This window comes from Pteropus alecto, unplaced genomic scaffold (genome assembly GCF_000325575.1).
Source record: "Pteropus alecto unplaced genomic scaffold, ASM32557v1 scaffold125, whole genome shotgun sequence".
NCBI lineage: Eukaryota > Metazoa > Chordata > Mammalia > Chiroptera > Pteropodidae > Pteropus > Pteropus alecto.
Window position 1 is genome coordinate 1,653,634 of NW_006436888.1, and position 21,889 is coordinate 1,675,522.

At 52.2% G+C, this 21,889-nt stretch overlaps 1 protein-coding gene across 1 annotated transcript in view; it reads left to right on the forward strand.

The window, feature by feature from the left end:
- Positions 1–8,759: 8,759 nt before the first annotated feature.
- The window catches only part of PADI2 (peptidyl arginine deiminase 2), a 40,801-nt gene continuing 27,671 nt past the window's right edge, over positions 8,760–21,889 (forward strand). The window contains 3 exon segments of the mRNA XM_006914312.1: positions 8,760–8,851; positions 20,286–20,469; positions 21,466–21,538. Of these exon segments, the coding sequence (XP_006914374.1) occupies positions 8,760–8,851; positions 20,286–20,469; positions 21,466–21,538 (349 nt within the window).

The following is a 21,889-nucleotide window of genomic DNA, read 5'->3' on the forward strand; positions in this document are numbered from 1 at the left end:
CTGTTTGCCAACTCCTACCCATCCTTCAAAGGTGAGCCCAAAAGCCACCTCTTCCACGAAGCCTTCCCTTCTTTCCTTAGCTTGAATTAATTTTTCTCTCCTCTGTTGAAATAAAGGCTGTACACAGCGACCAGGCTTCCAACAACATGTGTATCTTTGCCGGAGGCTTTCTCTACAGCAGGCAACAGATCAAGAGGGCTGGGAAGTTACCTCAACCACCACCCAGGTGCACCCCTCGACCCATAACTCAGTTGGAGGATGGAGGATGAGCACCCAGCTTTCTCACTCTGAGTTCATGCCCCACATCGCCTCCCAGAGACCCTCTCCTTATTGACTCCCTAACCTTCACTGCCTCTATTCCTCCATCCCCTGCTGGTGTTTCCCGGACCTGCCTCTCCAATAAGCAACTTGGGCCGAATTCCCATCACAGGGTCTGCCTCACACTAAGCCTGTGCTTTCCCTGCATCTCCATGGTGTTTATCTGATGCCTTTGCCGTAGCACTGGTCAGCAGAGGCCCTGAGTGATGACCATTAAAGCCAGAGGCAAAATGAATCAAGCCCCTTTTGTGTGCCTGGCCCTTTTTATGTATTATGGTGTTTAAATCTCATGACAACCTGGGAAGTAGGTGCCATGGAGACCCGACCCCCATTTCACAGGTGAAAAAAACCAAGGCTCGTTAAATGACTTGTCCAAGGTCTCAAAATTCCAGCAAGTGTCAAGGCTGGGGTTTAAATCCAAGAGGACTGATTCCACAGATGGGGAGACTGGCACCATCTCACGGGGTGTCGCAGGAGTGAATGGTTATCTCACCTGCCTCCCAGGTAGTCGTAAATGCCTGAGAGGTGATCTTCTTAGAAAAGAATGTGTGTGTCTGTGCACGCATGCACGCATTGGTGTGTCACCCATGCTCAGTTGCTCATAAGACAGACGTGTCTTATGGATTGGTGCCTCTCCTCCTGCCCAGCCCAGTGCCTGGCACAGCTCGGTGATTGTTTAAGTGCTCGTTCGAACAAATCGACAACCCAGGCTCACAGGACCGAGGCATTAAGGCAACAGGACAGGCACAAAGGCTGAGGCTTGGAGGACCCAGCTGTGTTACCAACAGGCTGTGTGTCCTTGGGCAGGTCGCTACCCTTTTCTGGGTCTCATTCCCTGCTCCCTGGGTGCCCCCCTCTGTCCAGGGAGAGGGTTTCACTCTAAGGGAACCTGAACTCATGCAAATGGAGTCCCCGAACCCTGACCCCAATCACCTGGGGGGAAGAAGTCCCCAAAACTAGAGGAAAGTGCTAAGTGAAGTAGGACAGAGACAGAAGGCATCCTCTTCTCTTAGGATCATGCCCGCTAGTACCGCCCTCCTCCCTGCTTCTAAAGTGGGGATCTGGCGCCACCTCGTGGCCACCTCTTCCTCCAGCCACCTCCTTTTCTGTATTTTCTTGTCTTCTGGGAACTCCAGAGTAATTTTACTCTCTTCACTAAATATTTATCTGCTACTCCCCGGCACCAAGGCTCAGCCCAGGAGGGACAATCATGGGCAAGGTGGCCTAACAGTTTAGAAGAGTCTGAACCAGCACTTCCAATAGAAATATAATGCAAGCCACAAATGCACACCTCACGTGTCCTTTTAAATTTTCTAGTAGCCACATTTTTTAAATAAATAGGTAAAATTAATTTAAATAAATTTTAATTCAACCCAATAAACCCCAAATACTATCATTACAACATGTAGTCAATATTTTTTTTAATTACCTTATTTTTTGCATACGGAGTCTTGGAGACCTGAGTGTATTTTACACCTTCCTGCACATCTCAGTCTGGACCAGCCACGGTTCAAGGGCTCAATAGCCCCACATGGCAGTGGCTACCGACCCTGTTGGAGAGCACAGAGCTTACTCTGGCTCGATTCCTCCATCCCTTGCTGGTGATATTTGGCCCGTTAAGTCTTCTTAAGGATTCACCTTTTCAGCTTTGCTTTGGGGGCATAGAGTAGTTGAGAATCCAAGTTTTGTCCTCCCATTGAGCTGAGTTTGCATCTCAGTGACTAGGAATAAGAAGCTGGGAAAGTCATTTTACCCTTTGAAATGTGAAATGAAGATAATGAAGGTGCTTACCTCTGGGGTTGTAGCCAATAGCCTGGCTGGGAGTGAATGCTCTATAAATGATGACCTAATGAACCCAAGCCTGGCCTGCCGTTCGGCACCGTAATGGTTAATTTTATGTGTCAACTTGTCCAGGCTGTGGCACCCAGTTGTTTAGCCAAATGCCAGACTAGGTGTTGCCCTAAAAGTATTTTTTAGCTGTGATTAACATTTGAATCGGCAGACTGAGTAAAGCTGATAGCCCCCCGTACTTGTGCAATCAGTCGAAGGCCTTATAAGCAAAGACTGAGGTTTCCGAAAGAAGAAATTCCGCCTCAAGAATGCAACATAGAAACCCTGCCTGAGTTCCCAGCCTGCAGATTTCAGACTCAAGACTGGGACATCAACTCTTCCCTAATTTCCAGCCAGATGCGAGGATGAGGGGGGGCAGGGGGAGAGAGAGAGAGAGAGAGAGAGAGAGAGAGAGAGCGAGCACGCGCTCCATTTCTGTGGATGATGGTAGCGATGGTAACCCTAAAGGCTTTGAAGAGTGAATACAGAACAGGAGGCCCCTCCCTCATTCTGAATAGTGTAGTATCAGAGGTAGAGTAACTACATGGCTCAAGCCACTGCATAAATGTAACAGCCCGGCTCTTCCTCCCTCTAAGTGAAATGTGTTGCAGGACAGAGGGCTGAGGCGGACGTGGAATTGATGCCACCATCCCAGAGCCTCTCCTTCACCAGCTGGCCAGAGAACCCTGGGATCAAGGGGTGGGCTTTGCTGGGGGAATGGGGATGTGAGGGAGCAGGGAAAGGCCGGGCTGTGGGGCGCTGCTCCTGAGAGCAAGCCCGCCAGGGAGATCCCTGAGCTACCTTCAGGATGGATAGCCCAGACCCCCATCACCTCCCCACTCTGGCCTGCTGTCGGAATTCCTGTCAAATTCAGCCCCACGTGGCAGACACAGTGATTTTCCTAAAGCACGTGTGGACGAAAAAGAGGCCATGTACTACACCTGACAAGCTCCGAGTAGGCCAGCATGGGGGGACCTGCAAACTCAGAGACCGAAAATAACCACATAGGATGGTCTGAACATAAAAATTCCTAACTAAAAGCAGGTCATGGTGGGGAGTCACGTAGGCCCGTAGGCCTATATGCCCGTAACTTCCTTGACAAAAGTCAGTCTTTACCTGAAGTGAGCTTATCTATTGTCTCTTTGCATCTAAGAGAATATACCTTTGAAACATCAGACAAATCTTGTTTCCAGACCCCTCAGGGACCAACTGCCACATCAGAGCACGAGACCACAGAGCCCTTCATTGTTATTTTGTTCCCCCAAATACCATCTCTATGTGTAAACATCTATCACTACCTATACTGTACCCACCAATATAAAAGAAGTGTTTCTCTATTTTGCCTTTTTATCCAATCTCAGAGATGCTCCCACCCCCGCTTTGCTTTCTCCTGCCCCCTTAATCTACCACCAACATATTTCATGTGACCCTCCTGATGCTTCCTCCTGTGATTCTAATCTATAAAATAAGCTGCAAAATTGCTATTCTCCGGAGCATTTTCTCAATCCACTGTAGGATTTTGCTTTCTGGCAATTGTCATCAGTTTGGCTCAAATAAACTCATAAAACTTCTCTACAGGTTTGAACATTTCCTACATCAACACACGCATCGCACGTGTCATCACCATGTTTTGAGGTCCTTCCAAGGCTTTCCTGTGACCTTAAGATAAAGCCAAAAGTCCTTCACACGACTTCGAGGCACTGCGTGACCTGGCCTTGACCAGACCAGCCTCTCCTCCACTCCCCTACATCATGGCCCTCCGCCCCGCTCCCCGACCTCCAGCCCGGTCTAGATGGAACTCACTGGCCCTTGCACTTACACTTCCTTGTCTCTGAAACACTTGCAGCCAACCCGCCCTTCCGGTCTCACCTTAGACATGCAATTCCCTCCCCTCATTCTACATGGCAGCCCTGCTCCCCTCCTCTGGACCCCCAAGGCCCTGGCTCAGTGGCCTCTCCAGAACTTCTCTACAGAAGGGCCTTAGACAACTGCCGTCTGCTCCAGCGGCTTTGCGGGGGTCCTGATGATGATCACGGGACCCTCCCCTGCGCCTGCTCTCCCCTTCCCAAAAGTTGCTAGGGCTTTACTATGGCTGTCTGTTTTCAAGCCTGACGCACAGTGGTGCTGACCGAATATCGTTTCCTCCATTTGCTGTCTGGCTGGGTGACCACGAATAATCTCTTCCCTTTTCTGAGTGTCCTTGGCTAATTAGAACCTTACTTCGATTTGCAGACTCTGAAGTTCTGGACAATACGAAGGGGGATGATGATGGCAGCCCAGGAATGCACGCTCGTGACACATTGCGGAGGTTTTTTTAAGTGTGTTATAAAATAGCATGTGTGACCCGAAGCCTATTTTTACAAAAATTTAAAATAACTGTGTATATATGTAGAAAATAACTACCATCTATTGGGACTTGAGTCTGTGCCGGACCCTGATACACGGTGCACCATCTCGTGACTCTACCACCCTGCCGGTCCGGCGGTCCCTGTTATCCGTGGTTTCGCTTTCCATGGTTTCCGTTACCCGCGGTGAACCGTGGTCCAAAAATATTAAATGGAAAATTCCGGAAATAGACAATCCATAAGTTTGAAATTGTGTGCCATTCTGAGTAGTAAGGGAGAGCAGTTTGCCACCTCCAAATATGCCTTTTTTGGGATATTGATTATTTTAGCTGGTTATTTTTAAGAAACGATAGACTCAGGAAAAAACTTTGACCGTCTCCCTAACTGCCTAAAAGAATTTAAACAAGGACCTGCTCCAGGAAGGGAGCTATCATCCTAGATAACTATAGTTTAATATGAACTAGTATGTGATAAACAGAGAGAAACCTAACAAGGCCCATTTGATCAAAATCCTAAAATCCTCTCTGTGTCCCATTGTTAAAGATGGCCCAGCAAACATTTATGCACTGAACATTTGCCTTCCTGCCCCTCAAAGTCCCAAACCACTACCCTCCTTTCTCTTTAGCTCAAGCTGGCATATACGCCTCAACTGCCCGATTTGTCTTGGGGCCCCATATTCTTATGGAACCCCCATATGCACATACATAATTAACTGTGGTTCTATTCTCCTGTTAATCCGTCTCGTGTCAATTTGGTTATTAAACCAGCCAGAAGAACTAAGGGAGAAAAGGAGAAATTTTCTCCTGCCCACCCCACCCCCAGTAGCACGATGAAATCCCACGCCAACCCACTCCTTCTTGCCTGGGACGTGAATCATCCATTTGTCCGGCATGTCCACACCGTCTACACCACCTGCCCGTTAGTCAGTAGCCATCTCAGTTATCAGATGGACTGTCACATGTCGCAGCGCTTATGTGCAAGTCACACTCATTTTACTTAATAATGCCACGTTCACATAACTTTTATTATAGTATATTGTTATAATTGTTCTATTTTATTACTTGTTGTTAATCTCTTACTGTGTATACTTTACAAATTAAACTTTAGCATAAGGATGTACGTATAGGAAAAATCATAGCATATAGAAGAAAGAGTTCAATACTATCCCCGTTTTCAGGTATCCACTGGGGGTCTTGAGACATAACCCCCGTGGATGAGGGAGGACTACTGTCCTATATGGAGGAAAAAACTGAGGTTCAGAGAGGTTCCCCGGCCAGTTGAGGGGCGGAGCTGGACTTGGCCCTTGGCTTGCCAAGTCCAAAGGCCATGTAAGCTCTTCACCACCAGGCTGGTGCAAATTGAGGATAATAATAGCTCCCACCTCATAGGGTTGTTGGGAGGATTAAATGAGCTAAGAGGTGTGAAGCCCTTAGATCAGCCCCTGGCACCACCTCCAGGCTCACCCACAGCAGCATCGGATGCCTCTGGGCAGTCCTGCGAGGTCGTAGTCAAAAAATATTAACGGTGACAGTCTCGGCTAGATTTTTTTAATTTTCCACAATTTAAAATTCAGGCATTACTTGTATGTATTATTTTCTTTTTAATTCTTGCACATACGATGCCCTCGGTGAGCTGTCATTCTCTTCAAGGCAGACCCAGGAGAGCTCTGAGTCACCTCCCAGGTTCCTCCAAGGCCTGGCACAGAGAGACCCCCAGTAAAGGATCATAGCAGAAAACAGCTCAGACGACCCCCTCCCAGCCCAGGTTTTCTGGCAGGAGCCAGAGTTGGGGGTTTGGGATGCAGGTCAGTGCCAGGAACCCGCCAGAGCTAAGCCTGCCCTTGGCCAGCATGTCACAAAAGGCACAGCGAGATGCCTTGGGGCTTTTCTGGGCCCCAAGGGAGCAGTGAGAGCAGGCTGAGACCTCCGGCCCTGAATCCACCAACAGCTGTGACCACTTCAGCTATTTTAAACTCTTGGGCAGCAAGAGGCTCCCATCACACCAGCGAAGCCCTGTGGCCCAACATTGCCAGCCCTGAGCCCGAGGCAGGAGCCCTGCGTGTGGCTCAGCCAGGTCCAGGTTGGATCGTTAAAGAAAGGGCATTTCATTTTTTGAGCACTTGCTTTGTTCCAGACATTGCGCTAGTGTTTTTCGTACATCATCTCATTTGATATCACCCTTTTATCTTTGCTGAGAGATCAGTTGTTCACAGACGACGAAAATGAGGCTCCGAATGGCAGGGTGAGTCGTCCAAGGCTCCCTAAAGGCAAGGCTGGGACCAGAACTTGGGTTTCCTCATCTACCGATCGAGACACCATTCCTCCTCTGCCTTTATCTGCTTTGCACCCCCTACCCTTCCTCCACGGTCACGCAAGTTCCTGTCCTGGCTCTGACATTCTTAGGAGCTATGGGACTGAGGGCGGATTTCTTAACCTTTCTGCGGCTCACTTTCTCCATCTGTGAAGTGGCGGATCTCATTCTAACACGTGAAAAGCGCCACTGCGGCTGTGCCGGGCATGCAGAAAGAATGCGACGAGGGCCCGCGCTTATTCCTCCCCTCCTGGCGATCGCCGCCTTCTTCCCAGCTTTATCACCCCCTGCTCCCCTTGTGACCTGCCCAGGGCCTCAGTGGGGGTTCAGTGTTCCTCCCCATACTCTGGGACCCAGTTTCCCAGTGGGTAAAATAAGGTGTCATGCTCTACGATCCCCAGGAAGGTGGGACCCCTGGCACATACTGAGTATCTGCCACATGTTAGAGGCTCGAAAGTAATTCCTGGCAGAGGGGTGCCCAGACAGGAGCCCACCTCGGGAGCTTCGAAGTCAGCCCTGTGCCACACCACTTTTTCCTCTTCAGCAGGTGGCCACTGGCGGGCTAATTAGATGATGCACTCGGTGGTGGCCTGGAGCCAATCAGAAGTTACCAGCACCTCCCTGGGTCTGTGTGCCTTTTGGGACAGATGCCCCTTGACCAGATAGGCTTTCCCCCTTCCCCACCCACATTCCTCCCAGGTCCCGGCCACCTAGGAGAAGCTGGGCTCTCCACCATCTCCTAACTTGGTCTGCCTTGAGAAACCTGGAGACAGGGGGCTGAGTGTGTCTCAGCTCTGGGCACTTCTGAGCCTGGACCCTCGTGCTCAGGCACACCCCTCCCCCATTCTCAAACATGCATCCCCTCCCCCCCGCCCCCCTGCCCTCTGCCCATTCACTCCCCAGTTCCTGTCCCCAGCAAGAACCACTTACTCACACATGGCTGAGTCATCTGGGATAGGGGTAGGGGCTGGTTTAGGCCCCTACTGGATGTCCCTTTGCACCTGAACCTCCACAAGGCACAAACTGATGCTGTACTGGCACCCTCCAGGGCCCTCCTTCAGCCAGCGGCCAAGGCCAAAACGGTGCCCCTCACTGTCCCTCCGCTGAAACATCAATATTTCACAAACACTGTCAGATCATTCCCTTTCTCTCCAGCCCTCTCAGGGAGCCCCAGCAGGGGTCTTCAGTGACCCCCCCCCTTCCGGGGGCCACCTCCATCCATAGCAGCTGGAATGACTACTTTCTGTTCCACACCTGACCACTCCTGAGGAAGACGTTTCAAGGCCCCCATGGCCCACGCACCAAGGCCCTGGCTTGGCATTCTGGCCATGCAGGAGCCGGGTTCCACTGTCACCCCTCTCCCCACTTCCCTCCGGCAGCACCCATCTGAGTGTTGGGGGCTGAGGAGGTGTCAGGCTGTACTTGGCTTCCTGGCTTTGCTCAGACAGCTCCCTCTCTTCCCTTCCCCTGAGTCTGCAAACGCCCCTGATTCTGGCTCAGGTCCGGGACACCAGGCTCGGTTATAGCACCCACTCCCTCGGGGCTGCCACCACCTCCCGTCCTCACCCCTATGGCAGCTCCACGTTTGCATTATCTACTCAGCAGGGCTGGGGGCGCCTGGAGGAGGCACTGGTCCTGCGCCCTGGCGCCGGGCAGCTGGGAGCCCGCTGACAGTATGTTGAATCAATGAACCACGAATAAAAGAGAAAATTGTCCTCAACCTGACCACAGCGGGGGCCCGGAAGGGTTGAGGGCGTGATCAATTTGACGGACGGGCCCTCAACCCACTGCGAGGAGCTGGCGGGCCGCTCCGCCCATGCCCCACCCACCCGCGGCCGAATAAGGGCGCGCGGAGCATCGGTCGGCGCCAGCTGTTGAGCTGGCTCACCTGCGACAGGTGCTCCAGGCGGACCTAGACGAGCGAGGACCCGCATGGGGCCTGGCGCTGCAGGGAGGATGCTGCGCGAGCGGACCGTCCGGCTGCTGCACGGGAGCCGCGTCGAGGCGGTGTACGTGCTGGGCACGTACCTCTGGACCGACGTCTACAGGTGAGCGAGGCCACCGCGCGGGGGCTACACCTGCCTCCGCCCCCGGGGCTCGCAGGAGATCTCGGCCGCGGAAATCCCGAGACCCTTGCGGGACTCGGGGACGCACGGACAGCCTTCCTCCAGCCCCAACTGCCCCTCGTCCGGGGGCCTCCCGCGCCCAGAAATTCTAAGACCCTCACCCAGAACCCTGACAGCCCAAACCCTGCGTCAGCCTCTCCGAAATCCGGAGACCCTCCCAGACACGCTGACACAGCCCCAGCTTCCTCTCTCCCCCTTTCCCAGGTCCTCCTCCCCCGCACCCTAGTCTTCCAACCGCCTGGCCTTCTCCGGCACCCAGGGCACCCTCAGCACCCCCTCGGCTTCCCCGCCAGCCTCTCCCGTTTCACTTCCCCCCTCGCTCCCCAGAAAGTCCCTTCTTCCTCATTGCCTTCCCCTCCCCCTCGGACCCTCCAGGCTCACCACCCACCTCAGCCCAGCCCCTCACTCGACTCCCAGATCCGCGGAGCCTCCTCGGGGATTTGCTGCGAGCTGCCCTGGGGCGGATCCTGGCCCTGGGGGTTGCTCAGGCTCTGATTTCGCCCCCTGGGGGCTGCTGCTGGTTGCCTGTCCGCAGACACTGGCTGTGAGCTCCGTGTCCCCAAATGCCTTCCTTCGACTTCACCCCGGGGTCAGCTGAGGGTGCGGAGATTGCGGGGTCTTTGTCAGCAGGGCGCCCCTGATTGAGCACCCCGTTCCCCCACCCTTCGTCTGTCCACGAACTTGTTGGGGGGTGGGATTTCTGAGACGGCAGGATGTAGGGGGGTGGGGATGGAGGGCGCCACCACTACCCCCCAGCCCCCAGGAAGCAGCCCAGTCCAACGATCCATCTCCCTACAGAATGCAGGGCGGGCCTGTGACTGGCGTAGATGAAGCGGTGGAGGGAGTCCCGTTGGGATTGTGCAGCCCCCTCTATTCCAAACATGAAATGTTCCCCACTGCCAGGCTGGGAGGGGTCTGTGCTGACAGAGGGGAGCACGCAGGACTGGACTGGGACCTCATAACTTGGCTGGGTTCCCTAACCTCTCTGTGCCTTGAGCTGAGCTGGAGGTGCCAATGTGGCTTATGGCTCCCAAAATCATTGTCATCTGGAGCGCCCTGCCTCTCTCAGGCCCCCACCAAACCCCGTCCATGTGTCTTCCCACACACCCTCCCCAGCCCATTCTTTCTGTCCTCTTCACTGGCCCTGGCAACCCCGCCCAGCCAGTCTCCTGCCACCTACTCAGCAGGCACTGGCCACGAGGATACCATCAAGCCCCAGCCTCCTTCCCGGAGGACAAAGGGCTTGGTCGCCTGCAGACCAGATACCCTCTCCACGCGTCTGCCCCCGGCCTCGGTTGCCCCACAGTAAATCTCAGGGGCAGTTTCTGAGGGTTTAAACACAGCAGTGGGGTGTGGTCCAGTCCTCAGCGGTCTGGGTGAGCTCCCCTCCTTTCCCCACCCCCAGTCCCTAACTGGGCACTGCCAGGGAGCAGGCCGGGAGCCAGGAGGCTCAAGCCTCTAAGCCTCAGCTGTCACCATACCCGCCTGTTTATTCACTGAGGCACTTTTTGTGCAGCCTGAAAGACTAGCATGGTACTTCCGGGGGGGCGGGGGTAAAGAAGGCGGCCATGCTCAGTCCCCCTGCCCTCCCTCTGTCCTGGCAGAGCGAGACCCAGCCCAATTGGGGGCAGGGAGTGTAGGAGGTGTGGACTCATCTTCCCTCTGGCAGAGGGCGGAGGTGTGATGATCCCCTTTGTCCTTTCTCAAGAAATCAGCCACAGCCACAACGACCCACACCTCCCACCTGCACTGCACTTAAGATTCTCCACCACCCCCAAGAGAAGTAGTAGAGTCAGACTAGTGCCGGCCAACAGACATGGAATGCAAGCCCCCAGCAGAGCCACCCGTGTGATTTAAATTTTCTAGTAGCCACATTCTTAAGGTTAAAATAAACAGGTGCAATTAATTTTAATAATATACTTTATTTAACCCAAAACATTAGCATTTTAATCTATAATCAATATAAAATTATTTGTAAGATAGTTTACATACTCTTTTTCATATTAAGTCTTTGCAATTCGATGTGTAAATCACATCTCAGAGTGGACGCGCCGCATTTCAGATGCTCGATAGCCACCCGTAGCCAGTGGCCACTGCACCGAACAGCGCAGGTCTCGAGCAGCGTTTCTCATCCTTGGCACTATCCCGATGCAGACCGCACAGTTCTGTGCTGTGGGGGCCAGTGCTGTGCACTGTCGGGGGGTCAGCAGCATCCCTGGCTTGTGGCTGGGCTGCTCCTGCTGCCATCACTCTTCATATTCGTAGTGGTAAAGGCTCCTGTCAGCATTAGCAGCAGCAGGAGCCACTAGTGAACACTTGACCGAGTGCATTATCTCCTTCCGTCCTCACCATAGACCTTGGAGGTTCTGCTGGGATCGACCCGTGTTGTAGATGAGGAAAGTGAGGCTCAGAGGAGTGAAACCATTTGCCTGATGTCATGCAGGACTCAGGTCCAGTTCTGTCTGCCTCAGAAATCATACTGTTAACCTCCACTCTGTCCTGTGTGACCCCAAAACTGGCAGTTTGAACTGGATGACCCTCTCAGCTTGTGTCCCTTCCACCCTCCACCTGGGCCATGAGCCCACTGCCCCCAAAGGCTTTACCCACCCCCATTCAACCTTCTCTTTCCCACTGAGTCCTTCCCCACCCAGACACAAGTCCTGACTCAAGACCCCACATGACGCTCCCCAGGGTCTCCGAAGAGACACCAAGGAACAAGGCCTAGTGGACCCTGGGCCGGTTACTTAGGGACTGGTGTCTTGACCCCTCACTCCTTCTGAGTCACGGAGGTGAGAGAACAGGACTCAACACCCACCCCCTTTCCCAAGGGCCCTGGACCCCCTCTCCTGAGATGCACACATAGCTTCCCTCCCCTCCGGACCCAACAGGGGCCTCACCCGCCCCGTCCCCAGCAGACCCTGTGGTCCACCCACCCTCTCCCAGCAAAACTGTCTCTTTGGGGCTGGACGCCCGACTCTGACTCATTCTGAGCACTAGTCTCCAGCAAGCTACGAGCAGATACACAGAAAAAAGGAAGTGGGATTTCTTTTTCTGGAGATTCGCGTCGAGATAGTTCTTAGAGGTGTTGCTATTTCCCTCTACTACTTCCACTTGTTCTTATCTTCAGTCCGGCATGTGTGCGCCTTATCCACGCAATCTTCCCCATGGTCTCTTTACTCAGCAGTCGCGTCTTCACTGGGGCTGGCCTGGGTCCCAGTCTGATTCCGGCTTGACTTTGGAGAGGAGGCGTGGAGTGAGTGATGCCTCGGGTTGCTCTCACCCTCACCTCTGGTGAGTGATGTATGTATTCCCTGCGCGGGAGCCAGGGGCACCGCAGGATCTGCAGGGATTAGAGAAAGGGCAGCCTCAGAGTGAAGGAATGGGGTGATCCCACTGCCCGACTCCCCCACTGACCCGCAAGCCAGCCGTGGGGACAGCTTCTCCTGTCCCTCCTTCAGCCTATGCATCTGTCCAAGGAGCAGGTGTCCCCTTGTCCCTGGTGGAGAGAGGTTGGGATCCATATCATGAGATCTACAGGAGATGATGTTTACAATCGTCTCTTGCCTCTGCGGAGCAGTCTCCTGGTTACATCTGACTTCATGGTGAGCCTCTGAGGTGGGAGCTAGGGGTACTCTCTGCCCCCTTACCCGGGAAACCCCAGGCAGAAGCTTGCCCATCACTCTCCGGCAGGAGACAGGAAGGGAGCACCAGGGCAGGAGTTCCTAGACATCGGCACGGGAAAATGCTGGGAAAGCCAGAAACGGTGCAGCATGTGTCACATCTCAGGGAAGAGCCTGGAACATCTAAATTTACTCCCCTCTTACTCCCTCGACTCCCTCCTAGACTTCCTCTCTCTGTCTCTTGGTTGGTGTGAGTATTTTAGAAAGGATCATTAGGAAAAAGGCCAGAGAGAGTCTGCAATCCAGCCTGAAGCGACGAGGACTTGGGGTGCCATGGTCTCCCCTTCCCATAGAGTGCCAGGCTCCCCCTCACTGATCCATCTACTGCCGACTCCCCTGCACACACTCCGCTCCAGCCACGCTGGCTTGGAGATGCTATTGGCCCTTGAACGCACCAAGTTCATGTTCACTTCAGCGCCTTTGCAGGTGCTCTACCTCTGGAGCACTACCCGCTAGACCACTGCAAGGCTGACATTCTCCCGTCAAGTCTCAGCTCAAATGTCACCTCCTCCATGCACGTTCCTTGACTACGCCTTGAGCCCCAGGCTTTCTCTATTTCATCTCAGTTTTTTTCCTTTGCAGATATTATTATTATTTACTTAATCCTAGCTACCATTTACCGAACACTCATTCTGTACCAGGCAGCCTTCTTAGTGCCTTGCATGTTCATCTCACGTGTATTTAATCATTTACATGTGTTTAAACCTCACAACAACTTTATGAGTTGGGTGCTATTATTGGCCCCCTGGACAGCTGAGGAAAGTGGGGTAAGGAATGCTTGTCCAAGACGACACAGCCAGTTAATGGTGGCGGTGCAAAGCCCAGGCCCCTGACCACGCTGCCGGCCGGGCTCCCTTTGGGGACTTGTGTTTTAGGCGTGTCCTCCTCCGCATTCTCTGCCCCGTTTCCATGCCCTTCCAGCCTTCGAGTCAATGAAGAGCTCCTTGGTTGAGAGAATGAATGAATGATGTGGACTAGCCTATCATTGGGCTGAGCTCTCCACCCCCAGCCTCAAGGGACAGGCACCGTTGGATGGGCCAGTGGAAGGTCAAGGGCATGTGGCCAAGCTTGGCCAGAGCAGCACTTCTCCTGAGAGAATGATGAGGAGGAATCAGGCCTGGTCAGGTGGCCACATAAATTAGAACAGCTCCCAGAGCCCTCAGCCCTAAAAAGGAGACCCTGCCAGAAACTGCTCCAGGGCTCAGGTTTCAAGCTAGTTCTCAGGGAGGGGCAAGGTTCTAAGAAGGACCTGGCACCCTGTGGTTCGAGCCCACAGGCCTCCTGCACAGCTGGGATCCCCAAGAGCCTTCCTTTCCTGCCTACAGAGTCCTGAGTCAGGGTGGGAGCCTGGTGGCAGGGGTTCACCCCAGCACTCACCCCCTCAGCTGGGCAGGCATGCCCGTTAAATTTCGGGGGAGGCCAGTTTTCAGAGGCGGCTCTCTCCTGCCCAGCTATGCCAGTCCCTGTGTCCAGGGGCTTTGACTGGTCCCAGCCTGCTTGTCTCAGTCATTCATCCAAAAGCCCAGAACAGGAAGCTCGCCTTTGCTGTCCCCCTTCTGGCCCTCTGGTTCCATCTTGAAAAATAGTAGGGGGCTCTAGAGGTTACCAAGAGCTTCTCATTTGATCCGCTCCTGAGCCAGGCTTGCCTCTCACCCCACCCCCCACCAAGTGTCCCTTCCTGGAAGACCTTTTGAGAGGACTGTAAGCCATCTCATTAGATCCTCTCCCAAGCAGGGAGCAGCGAGGCTCAGAGTTCACCTCACGTTCCGCCGTTACTGTCCCTAGGACTTGGAGCAAGTGCTCAGCTTCTGTGGGCCTCAACATGCTCATCCATAAGATGGGATGGCATTTATACAGACCTCATGGGGTTATCAAAAGGGAGGACCGAGATCAGGTGGGCCGAGGGCTTGGAACAGTACCTGGCACCTAATTCTCAGTAAGTAGTTGTCATGCGTTAGTATTGGGTTTATTATATGTTATTAAAACAAATAATAATGAGATGTGGCCTCAAAGAGTTTAAAATGCTCATGGAAGAGAAATGTTGAACAACACTTGTTAAGTGTTGCTTGAGGCACCAGCAAAGGGAGGAAGAGGTGAGTCCTGAACGATGGGATCAGGGAAGACTTCCTGAAGGAGGTGGCAATCAAGCTGAAGGATGGACAGGGGTTTCCAGTGTGACCAGGACATGCTCCGCAGGAGCACACCTACCCAGCAAGTAACCGAGTGCATTATGGGACACAGGGGGCAGAAAGGGCATAGGAATGTCAGTGAGCTCAGCCTGGGCTTTAAATGCCAGACTCAGGCAATGGACTTTGTTCTGCAGGCAATGGGGAGTCAGTGAAGGTGTCTGGGGAGAGAGTGACCATAGATTAGGTTGTTTCTTCCTTAAGGAGAGGGCCCGGGGCAGCTGGAGGCACTGATGCCTAGTGAGGGGGGCTGCTGAGGTTCTCAGGCAGAAAAGGAGGCTGGCTGAACAAAGGGACATAGTTGCCTCTACCCATCCCTGTCTGGGAGCAATCACCTGCCTCAGAAGTCCAGCCACCACGCCAGCTGTGAGGTCTCGCCTTCCTCCCCTTATACCTCACCTAGGGTTAAATGTCAGGCTGGCACCCACACCCCACCCCGACAAAGACCTGAGGACAGGATGTCACGCCCAGGCTGCTGGAAGCTGGTGTTACCGCGGGGCTGAGCCCCAGCCGGTGCCAACAAGGCTCAGGGACGGGGGAAGAGCCGAAAGAGCCAGAGGCTGGGGAGGAGCAGGCACATCATGCCGTTAAGTCTGGGACTGCGGGGCCAGGCTGGTGACCTTCCCCACCGACTGAGGTTTGGTGGCTCCCCGGCACTCGTGGGGCTAGGCAGATGTTAAGTCACAAAGCCCAGAATTCCCTCGGATTGGACTGAGTGAACATCCCTCTTCTACATCTGATGCTGCTTTCCGGTCTAGCTCAAGTTTCCTTTGTTTGAAACCAACTGGCCATTTCTCTCCATTTATGGCCACCACCTGGTCCCAGACCACCATCATCACTCACCAGGACAGCTACAGTCACCTTCTCCCTGGTTCCCCTACTCCCAGTATCGCTCTCCTGAAATCCATTCCCCACTCTGCACCCTGGGTTATCTGTCTACAGTGCAGAAATGACTATGCCACTCCCTGCCTAGAAGCCTTCAGTGCTCTCAGGAGCAAGGCCAGCTCCTCACCAGGATCCAGATCCTCTCCTCCCACCCTCCCCTCCCCCTCACAGACTCCAGCCATGCAGACCTCCTTCCGATTTCTCCAACGTGCTGGGCAAACGTCCACCTCAAGACATCACCCCAGCCGTTCCCGCCACTTGGAAATCTCTGCTCCTTTTCCTGCCTTCACTTTGTCCAATTCACTGGTTCTCAAATTGTGGTCCCCAGACCAGCAGCATCAGCATCACTTGGGAGCTTGTTAGAAATGCATCTTCTCATTCACAGTGTATATGTATATCAAGTCATCACACGGTACACTTCAAATACATACAATTTTATTTGTCAATTGTTCCTCAATAAAATTTGGGGGAAGAAAGAAATATAGTCACTGGCCTCAGCCCACCCCACCTGAATCGAAGACTGTGAGTGGCCACCAACCAGCATCTTAACAGGTTCTCCAAGTGATGCTGATATATGCTCAAATGAAGAACCACTGGTCTAATTAAGTCTTGTCTATCCTTCAGAGTGGAAAGTTTAGACTTTAACTGAAATGCTACTTCCTCTAGGAAGCCTTCCTTGACTCCCAGATCAGGGCCTCAGGTCACCCTATACCTCTCCTTTATAGCAATTCCCACAACCGTAATCACACGATTAATTATGTAATTCATCGGAAGTCTTTCTCTTGCACTAGAATATGTGCTCCATGGGCCCAGGAAATACATTTTTCACCAACCTACCCCCAGCACTTAGAACTGTGCCTGGCACGTAATAAGTGCTCAATAAATACACATGCAGTGAATAATTAATGGCATAAGCAAAGCCCTCCTCTTCCAGCCCTTCCCGCGGCAAACATTTATATTTACTAGTATGCCCATACTAGGCCCGGTGCTGAAACAAGAAAAGACAGTCCCTACCTCCAAGAAGCTAACTGCCAAAAGGGGAAATAAACATGGGTACAAATCAACTGAGTTGGGTCTTCAAACAGGGATGGACAGTTGCCAGGCGGAGAAGTCAGGAAAAGTCTTACAGGCAGGAGGAACAGCATGTGCAAAATTCACAGCGAGATGGAACAATGCAGGGCGTTGAGAGGATGGAAGGTGTTGCAGAGCATGAGGCTGGAGAGTCAGACTGAGGCGTCACTGGGTGACAACTAGGCTAAAGAGTTTGGATTTTATTGTATGGATGGGCACCGAGGGACCACTGAATAATTTCAATCAGACAAGTCACCTGATCTTTTATTTTTTAAATCAAATAGAGTTTGGGAAACCAAGAAGGATGGATTCATTTATCCATTTATTCCCAAAATATATATTGAGCTTGGCCATGTGCTGGGCAGAGCAGGCGTGATCACAGGAACTGGCAGTCCATCCTTCCATCCACCCTCTCTTTGCCTCTTTTCCATAAGCAGGAGATCATAGCCACCACCACCTCCTACCAGTTTCTTGCCTTTGATACTGTCCTGGGCCCCTTCCTGCAGCCTCCGGGGACAACAGAGGTACCCACAGCCCCTGGCTCTCAGGTTTCTGCGGGGGATTCTGAAAAGTTCTTCCCGGGGAGGGAGGCAGCCAACAGGAACTGCAGGGGACAATGGGTGCCTTTGTTGCTTCTGCCAGGGCCGCTCCAAGAATAGCTGTTTGCTCAGCTCCAAGCAGGGCTGGTGCTGGGGTAGTAAGTGGGTGCGGGGCTCCAGTGTGGGCCAGGCATTAACCCCCTGGGCCTCTGGGGCCTCCTCCAGTTTCTTACTGGCCTGGAGGAAGGAAAGTGGCAGGAAGCATCACTTACATCACTATTCACAAAGTCCAGGTCCCAAACAATCATCCTGTCCTGTGAGTTTGTAAAGCATTTTTTTCTAAACAGAATTGTATGCAGAAACCCAATATATAAAACCACATAAAATAAGCATGGCTCTAGGGGGGGTGTCCAGCAGAGAGAGCCCCAGATTTTCAGCACCTTCTCCCCACCCCTTTGCCCAGAACCTGCCCCCTCTGTGCTCTACAGATTCCAGCTACCTCTGACCTGGTCCAATCCTCTCATTTGGTACTTGATGATACGGAGAGAGGAGAAGCCTCTTGCCCAAGGCCACCAAGCAGGTTGATGGTCAAAGCCAAGACTTGGCCTAGAGAATTGTTCCCCAAACCTGAGTCAACAATTGCCTGGGCTCTGCTGATTTTTACCAAAACCTTATTCCACTTGTGATATTATTAACATTTTTCTTTAAATCAACTCACATTTTTCTCCTAATTCTGTTTTAAATGGATATCTTACATCCTTACCATAAATGGCAAGTCTTTATTAGTTACTATAAAAAAATAACACATTTAATAAACACATAAATCTGTTAAACTGTTTGTCCATGTGAACCTAAAAACATCTTAATGTGTGCCCACTCTCACCTTTGGGAAATGCTGCCTGGTGCTCAGCTCCACACTCAAGTCTCCCTCAGCAAGTCAGTGACAAATTGGGTTCGAACCTAGATCTTCTGCACATGTACCGTCTAATCCAGGGTTTTTGCTTCTCTTATTAATGGTTGTGAACAGAGGGCAGCAGGCCATAGCCAACAAGTGTCCAGCCTCAGATGAGCCCAGGTTCCCTGAGATAGACTGAGGGGCTTAGAAGGGGGAAGGGAAGATGGACAATCATTTGAAAGGCCCTGAGCTTGTTTATGGAGCTCCTTTCCTAGCACTGGGCATGAGCTGCTGGATACTTCTTCTCCTGCCAATGCCTGGGACCAGTGGCCTTTGCCAGTGGCCCCTGCAGTTTGAGATCCCAACTGGTGGCCTCAACAGACTCATCCTCACGGCCTGGGCCACCCCAGGGCTTGAAGTACCAGACTGTGCTGTGGAACATCTAGACCTCTGGGCCAGCAGCATCAGCAGTTCTCAGAAACATCACAGAAATGCAAATCCTCAGACCCTACCCCCAGACCTACTGAATCTGAAGCTCTGGGGAGGGACCCAGCCATCAGTGTCGTGACAAGCCCTCCAGGTGACGCTGTTCCTGCTGCTGACCTTTGACAGCCACTGGTCCAAACCTCTCATTCAACCCTGGCCACCGTTCACATCTTCAGCTGCCCCAGCCACACCTCAGTCCTGCCAGCCAGACTCTCTGGGGATGGGCGTCACAAAGCTGTAGCCTTAAAATAAACCCTGAAGATTTAAGCAGCATCCCTGAGGATTCCGATGCCCAACCATAGTGGAGAATTATTCTGGAACCCAGGAGCACCAGGCTCTCAAAATAGAGGATATGCCTTTGAGGCAGACACTTGTACCTATGTCTTAGTCCCAAATCCCATGAGAATCCCACCTAAATCCCTCTGAGCCCTCTTTGGGAACCTTCAGACTATGGGCTGGATTTAGCAAAACCATCAGCCTTGGGCACCTTCCTCTCCTGGTATCCCTGTGCTTCCTATTGCCTCCCGTTAAGCCAGTGTCTTAGGCGGCTTGAGCAGCTATAACAAAATAACATAGGTTGGGCGACTTAAAAGCAGAAATTGATTTCTCACAGCACTGGAGGCTGGAAGTCTGCAATCAGGGTGACAGTATGATCAGGTTCTGGTGAGGGCTCTCTCTTTGGCTTGCAGCCAGCCTCCTTCTCGCTGTGTGCTCACATGGGCTTCCTCGGTGTGCATGGAGATATTTTCTCTCTCTCTCTCTCTCTCTCTCTCTCTCTCTCTCCCCCTCTCTCCTTATAAGACAACGAGTCTATCGGATTAGGACCTCACTCTCGTGACTCATTTAACCTTAATCATCTTCTAAAAACCCTATCTTCAAATACAGTCACATTGGGGGTTAGGGCTTTAATGCATGAGTTTAGGGGAAGACAAACAGTCCATTGCAATCAGATCAAACCAGTTAGTTTCCTGCACTGTTAGATTTTCAAGAATTCCAGAAGTGTTTCCTTTCTGGAACCCCAAGGAATGACTCTCAAAGTATGGAACTCCAAGCCATGACAGCTATGACAGGGAAGAGGGATCTTTGTGCCAGGGCCAGTCCACCCGTGCCCCTCTAGAACCCGAGTCCCAGGTTCCATCCCTGTGCAAACCCAGCACTTTGACGACCGCCTCCTGGTCTCCAGCCGAGTTTTCCTGGCCTCCAGGCAAGACACTGGACAGGGGTTGGGGGACAGAGTTCTAGTCCTAGTGCTGCCTTTGGAGCAAACTCATTCCTCTGTCTGGGCCCCAGTCATCCCCCCCTTACGGTACCACGTGGCTCCCAAAGCTGACTGCCCATCAGAAGCACAAGGGAGCCCGTTAAGAATTCAGATCTCCCAGCCCCACTCAAACATTCTGACTCAGTAGGTACCAGACTGGCTCAGGAATCTGTATTTTTAATGAGTACCCTCCTCATTACCAGATGATTGCGGTGCAGCTGGGTCCTTTCGGGTCCCCCAGACCAGATGATCTAGGAGAGTCCTTTCAGCCTCGCCCCTCCAGCAGTCTCCTCCTGAAGCCCCTTGTCCCACTTGTCCCAAGAATCCCCACGATCCGCTCTCTTTTCTCCCTACAGTGCAGCCCCAGCTGGGGCCCAAACCTTCAGCCTGAAGCACTCGGAGCACGTGCAGGTGGAGGTGGTGTGTGATGGGCAGGCCGAGGAGGTGGTCACCAGTGGCAAAAGACGCTGGCCTCTGTCTCCCAGCACCACACTGCGGCTCACCATGAACCAGGCGAGCACCGAGGCCAGCAGTGACAAGGTACCATGGCTGAGGAAGTCCACCTCCACAGGCCACCAGAACAAGGGGCCATGGAATCAAGACAGGCTAGCACTGTCCAATAGAAACAGAATGTGAGCCACATGTGTCATTTTCAATTTTCCAGAAGCCACATTAAAAGAGGAAAAGAAACAGGTGGACTTAATTTTAATAATATATTTTACTTAACTCTATACATCAAAATATTATCATTTCGATATGATATCAGCACAAAAAAAATTAATGAGATGTCTTACTCACTATTTTCATACCAAGGCTAAATCTGCTGTGCATTTCATACTTACAGCATATCTCGATTTGGACTCGCCACATTTCAAGTGCTTAATAATCACCTCCAGCTCGTAGCTATTATATAAGACGGCTCAGTGTTAGACCACAGGATGATAGTTTCGTGGAAGTTTAAAATTGTGAGCTGCTGAATGATGAAATATTAGAATCATTGGAAGTTAAAGCCACAAACATCCTGGTTTTCATTGTGTATAAATGGGGTGCTGGGCGCCCATGCAGCAGATTGATTTGCCCAAGTGGTACAGCCAACACTAGACTCTCTCTTCACTGGGTTCTCTAATTATGAACTTCGCATGCTCCGTGGCAGTGACGGTGCTGGGCATCATTAGTCAAAGGAAACAACCTCAGCCCCACTCGCTAGTTACTTACTGGGAGCTAGATATACACTTTGGCAGATATAGGGACCCCCCACACACAGGCAGTAGAATACACAAGGGGGCACTGGTAGGCAGATGGTACCCTGAATACATTCTGAAAGGAGGGGAGTCCCCTATCTAGTTCAATAATCTGAGGAAAGCAGCCTACCAACCCAGGAGTGCTTCCTGGAGGAGAGGGTTCAGTTGTTTAGCGAAAGTTGGCTTGACAGGCTGTGAGGTGTGAGGCAGGGAAGGTCATCACTGCAGATTTTCCTGCCTGTGATCTGTGATCTCTGCTCTTCTCTCCCTACCCCTGCACTCCCTCCCTACCAAGGTCACCGTGAACTACTACGAGCAGGAGGGGAACACTCCCATCGACCAGGCTGGGCTCTTCCTTACGGCCATTGGTGAGTTAACGAGGCTGTAGCCTGGGTATCCTCATCCCCCAGGGCCTGGCATTGCTGCCCTTCTCAATGGCACTTGGGCTGCTTTCAATGCTGCAGACCTGGCACTCAGAGCTTCCTCTAAATAATGCAGGACAGAAAGATTTAAACATCACGATAACATCACCTTCTGCACCTGGGCAAGGGTTAAGCAGCCTTGACTCCATGGGGGAAAGGGAAGAAATAAAAGATAATGAAAATGCCTAAAAAGAAAAAATAGTTGGGAAGGAAGAGAGAAGAAAGATTACAATTTGGAAGGTATTCTGGGCATTGATTTCATTATCTACTAGAAATAGACTGAAACGAAAGAAGATT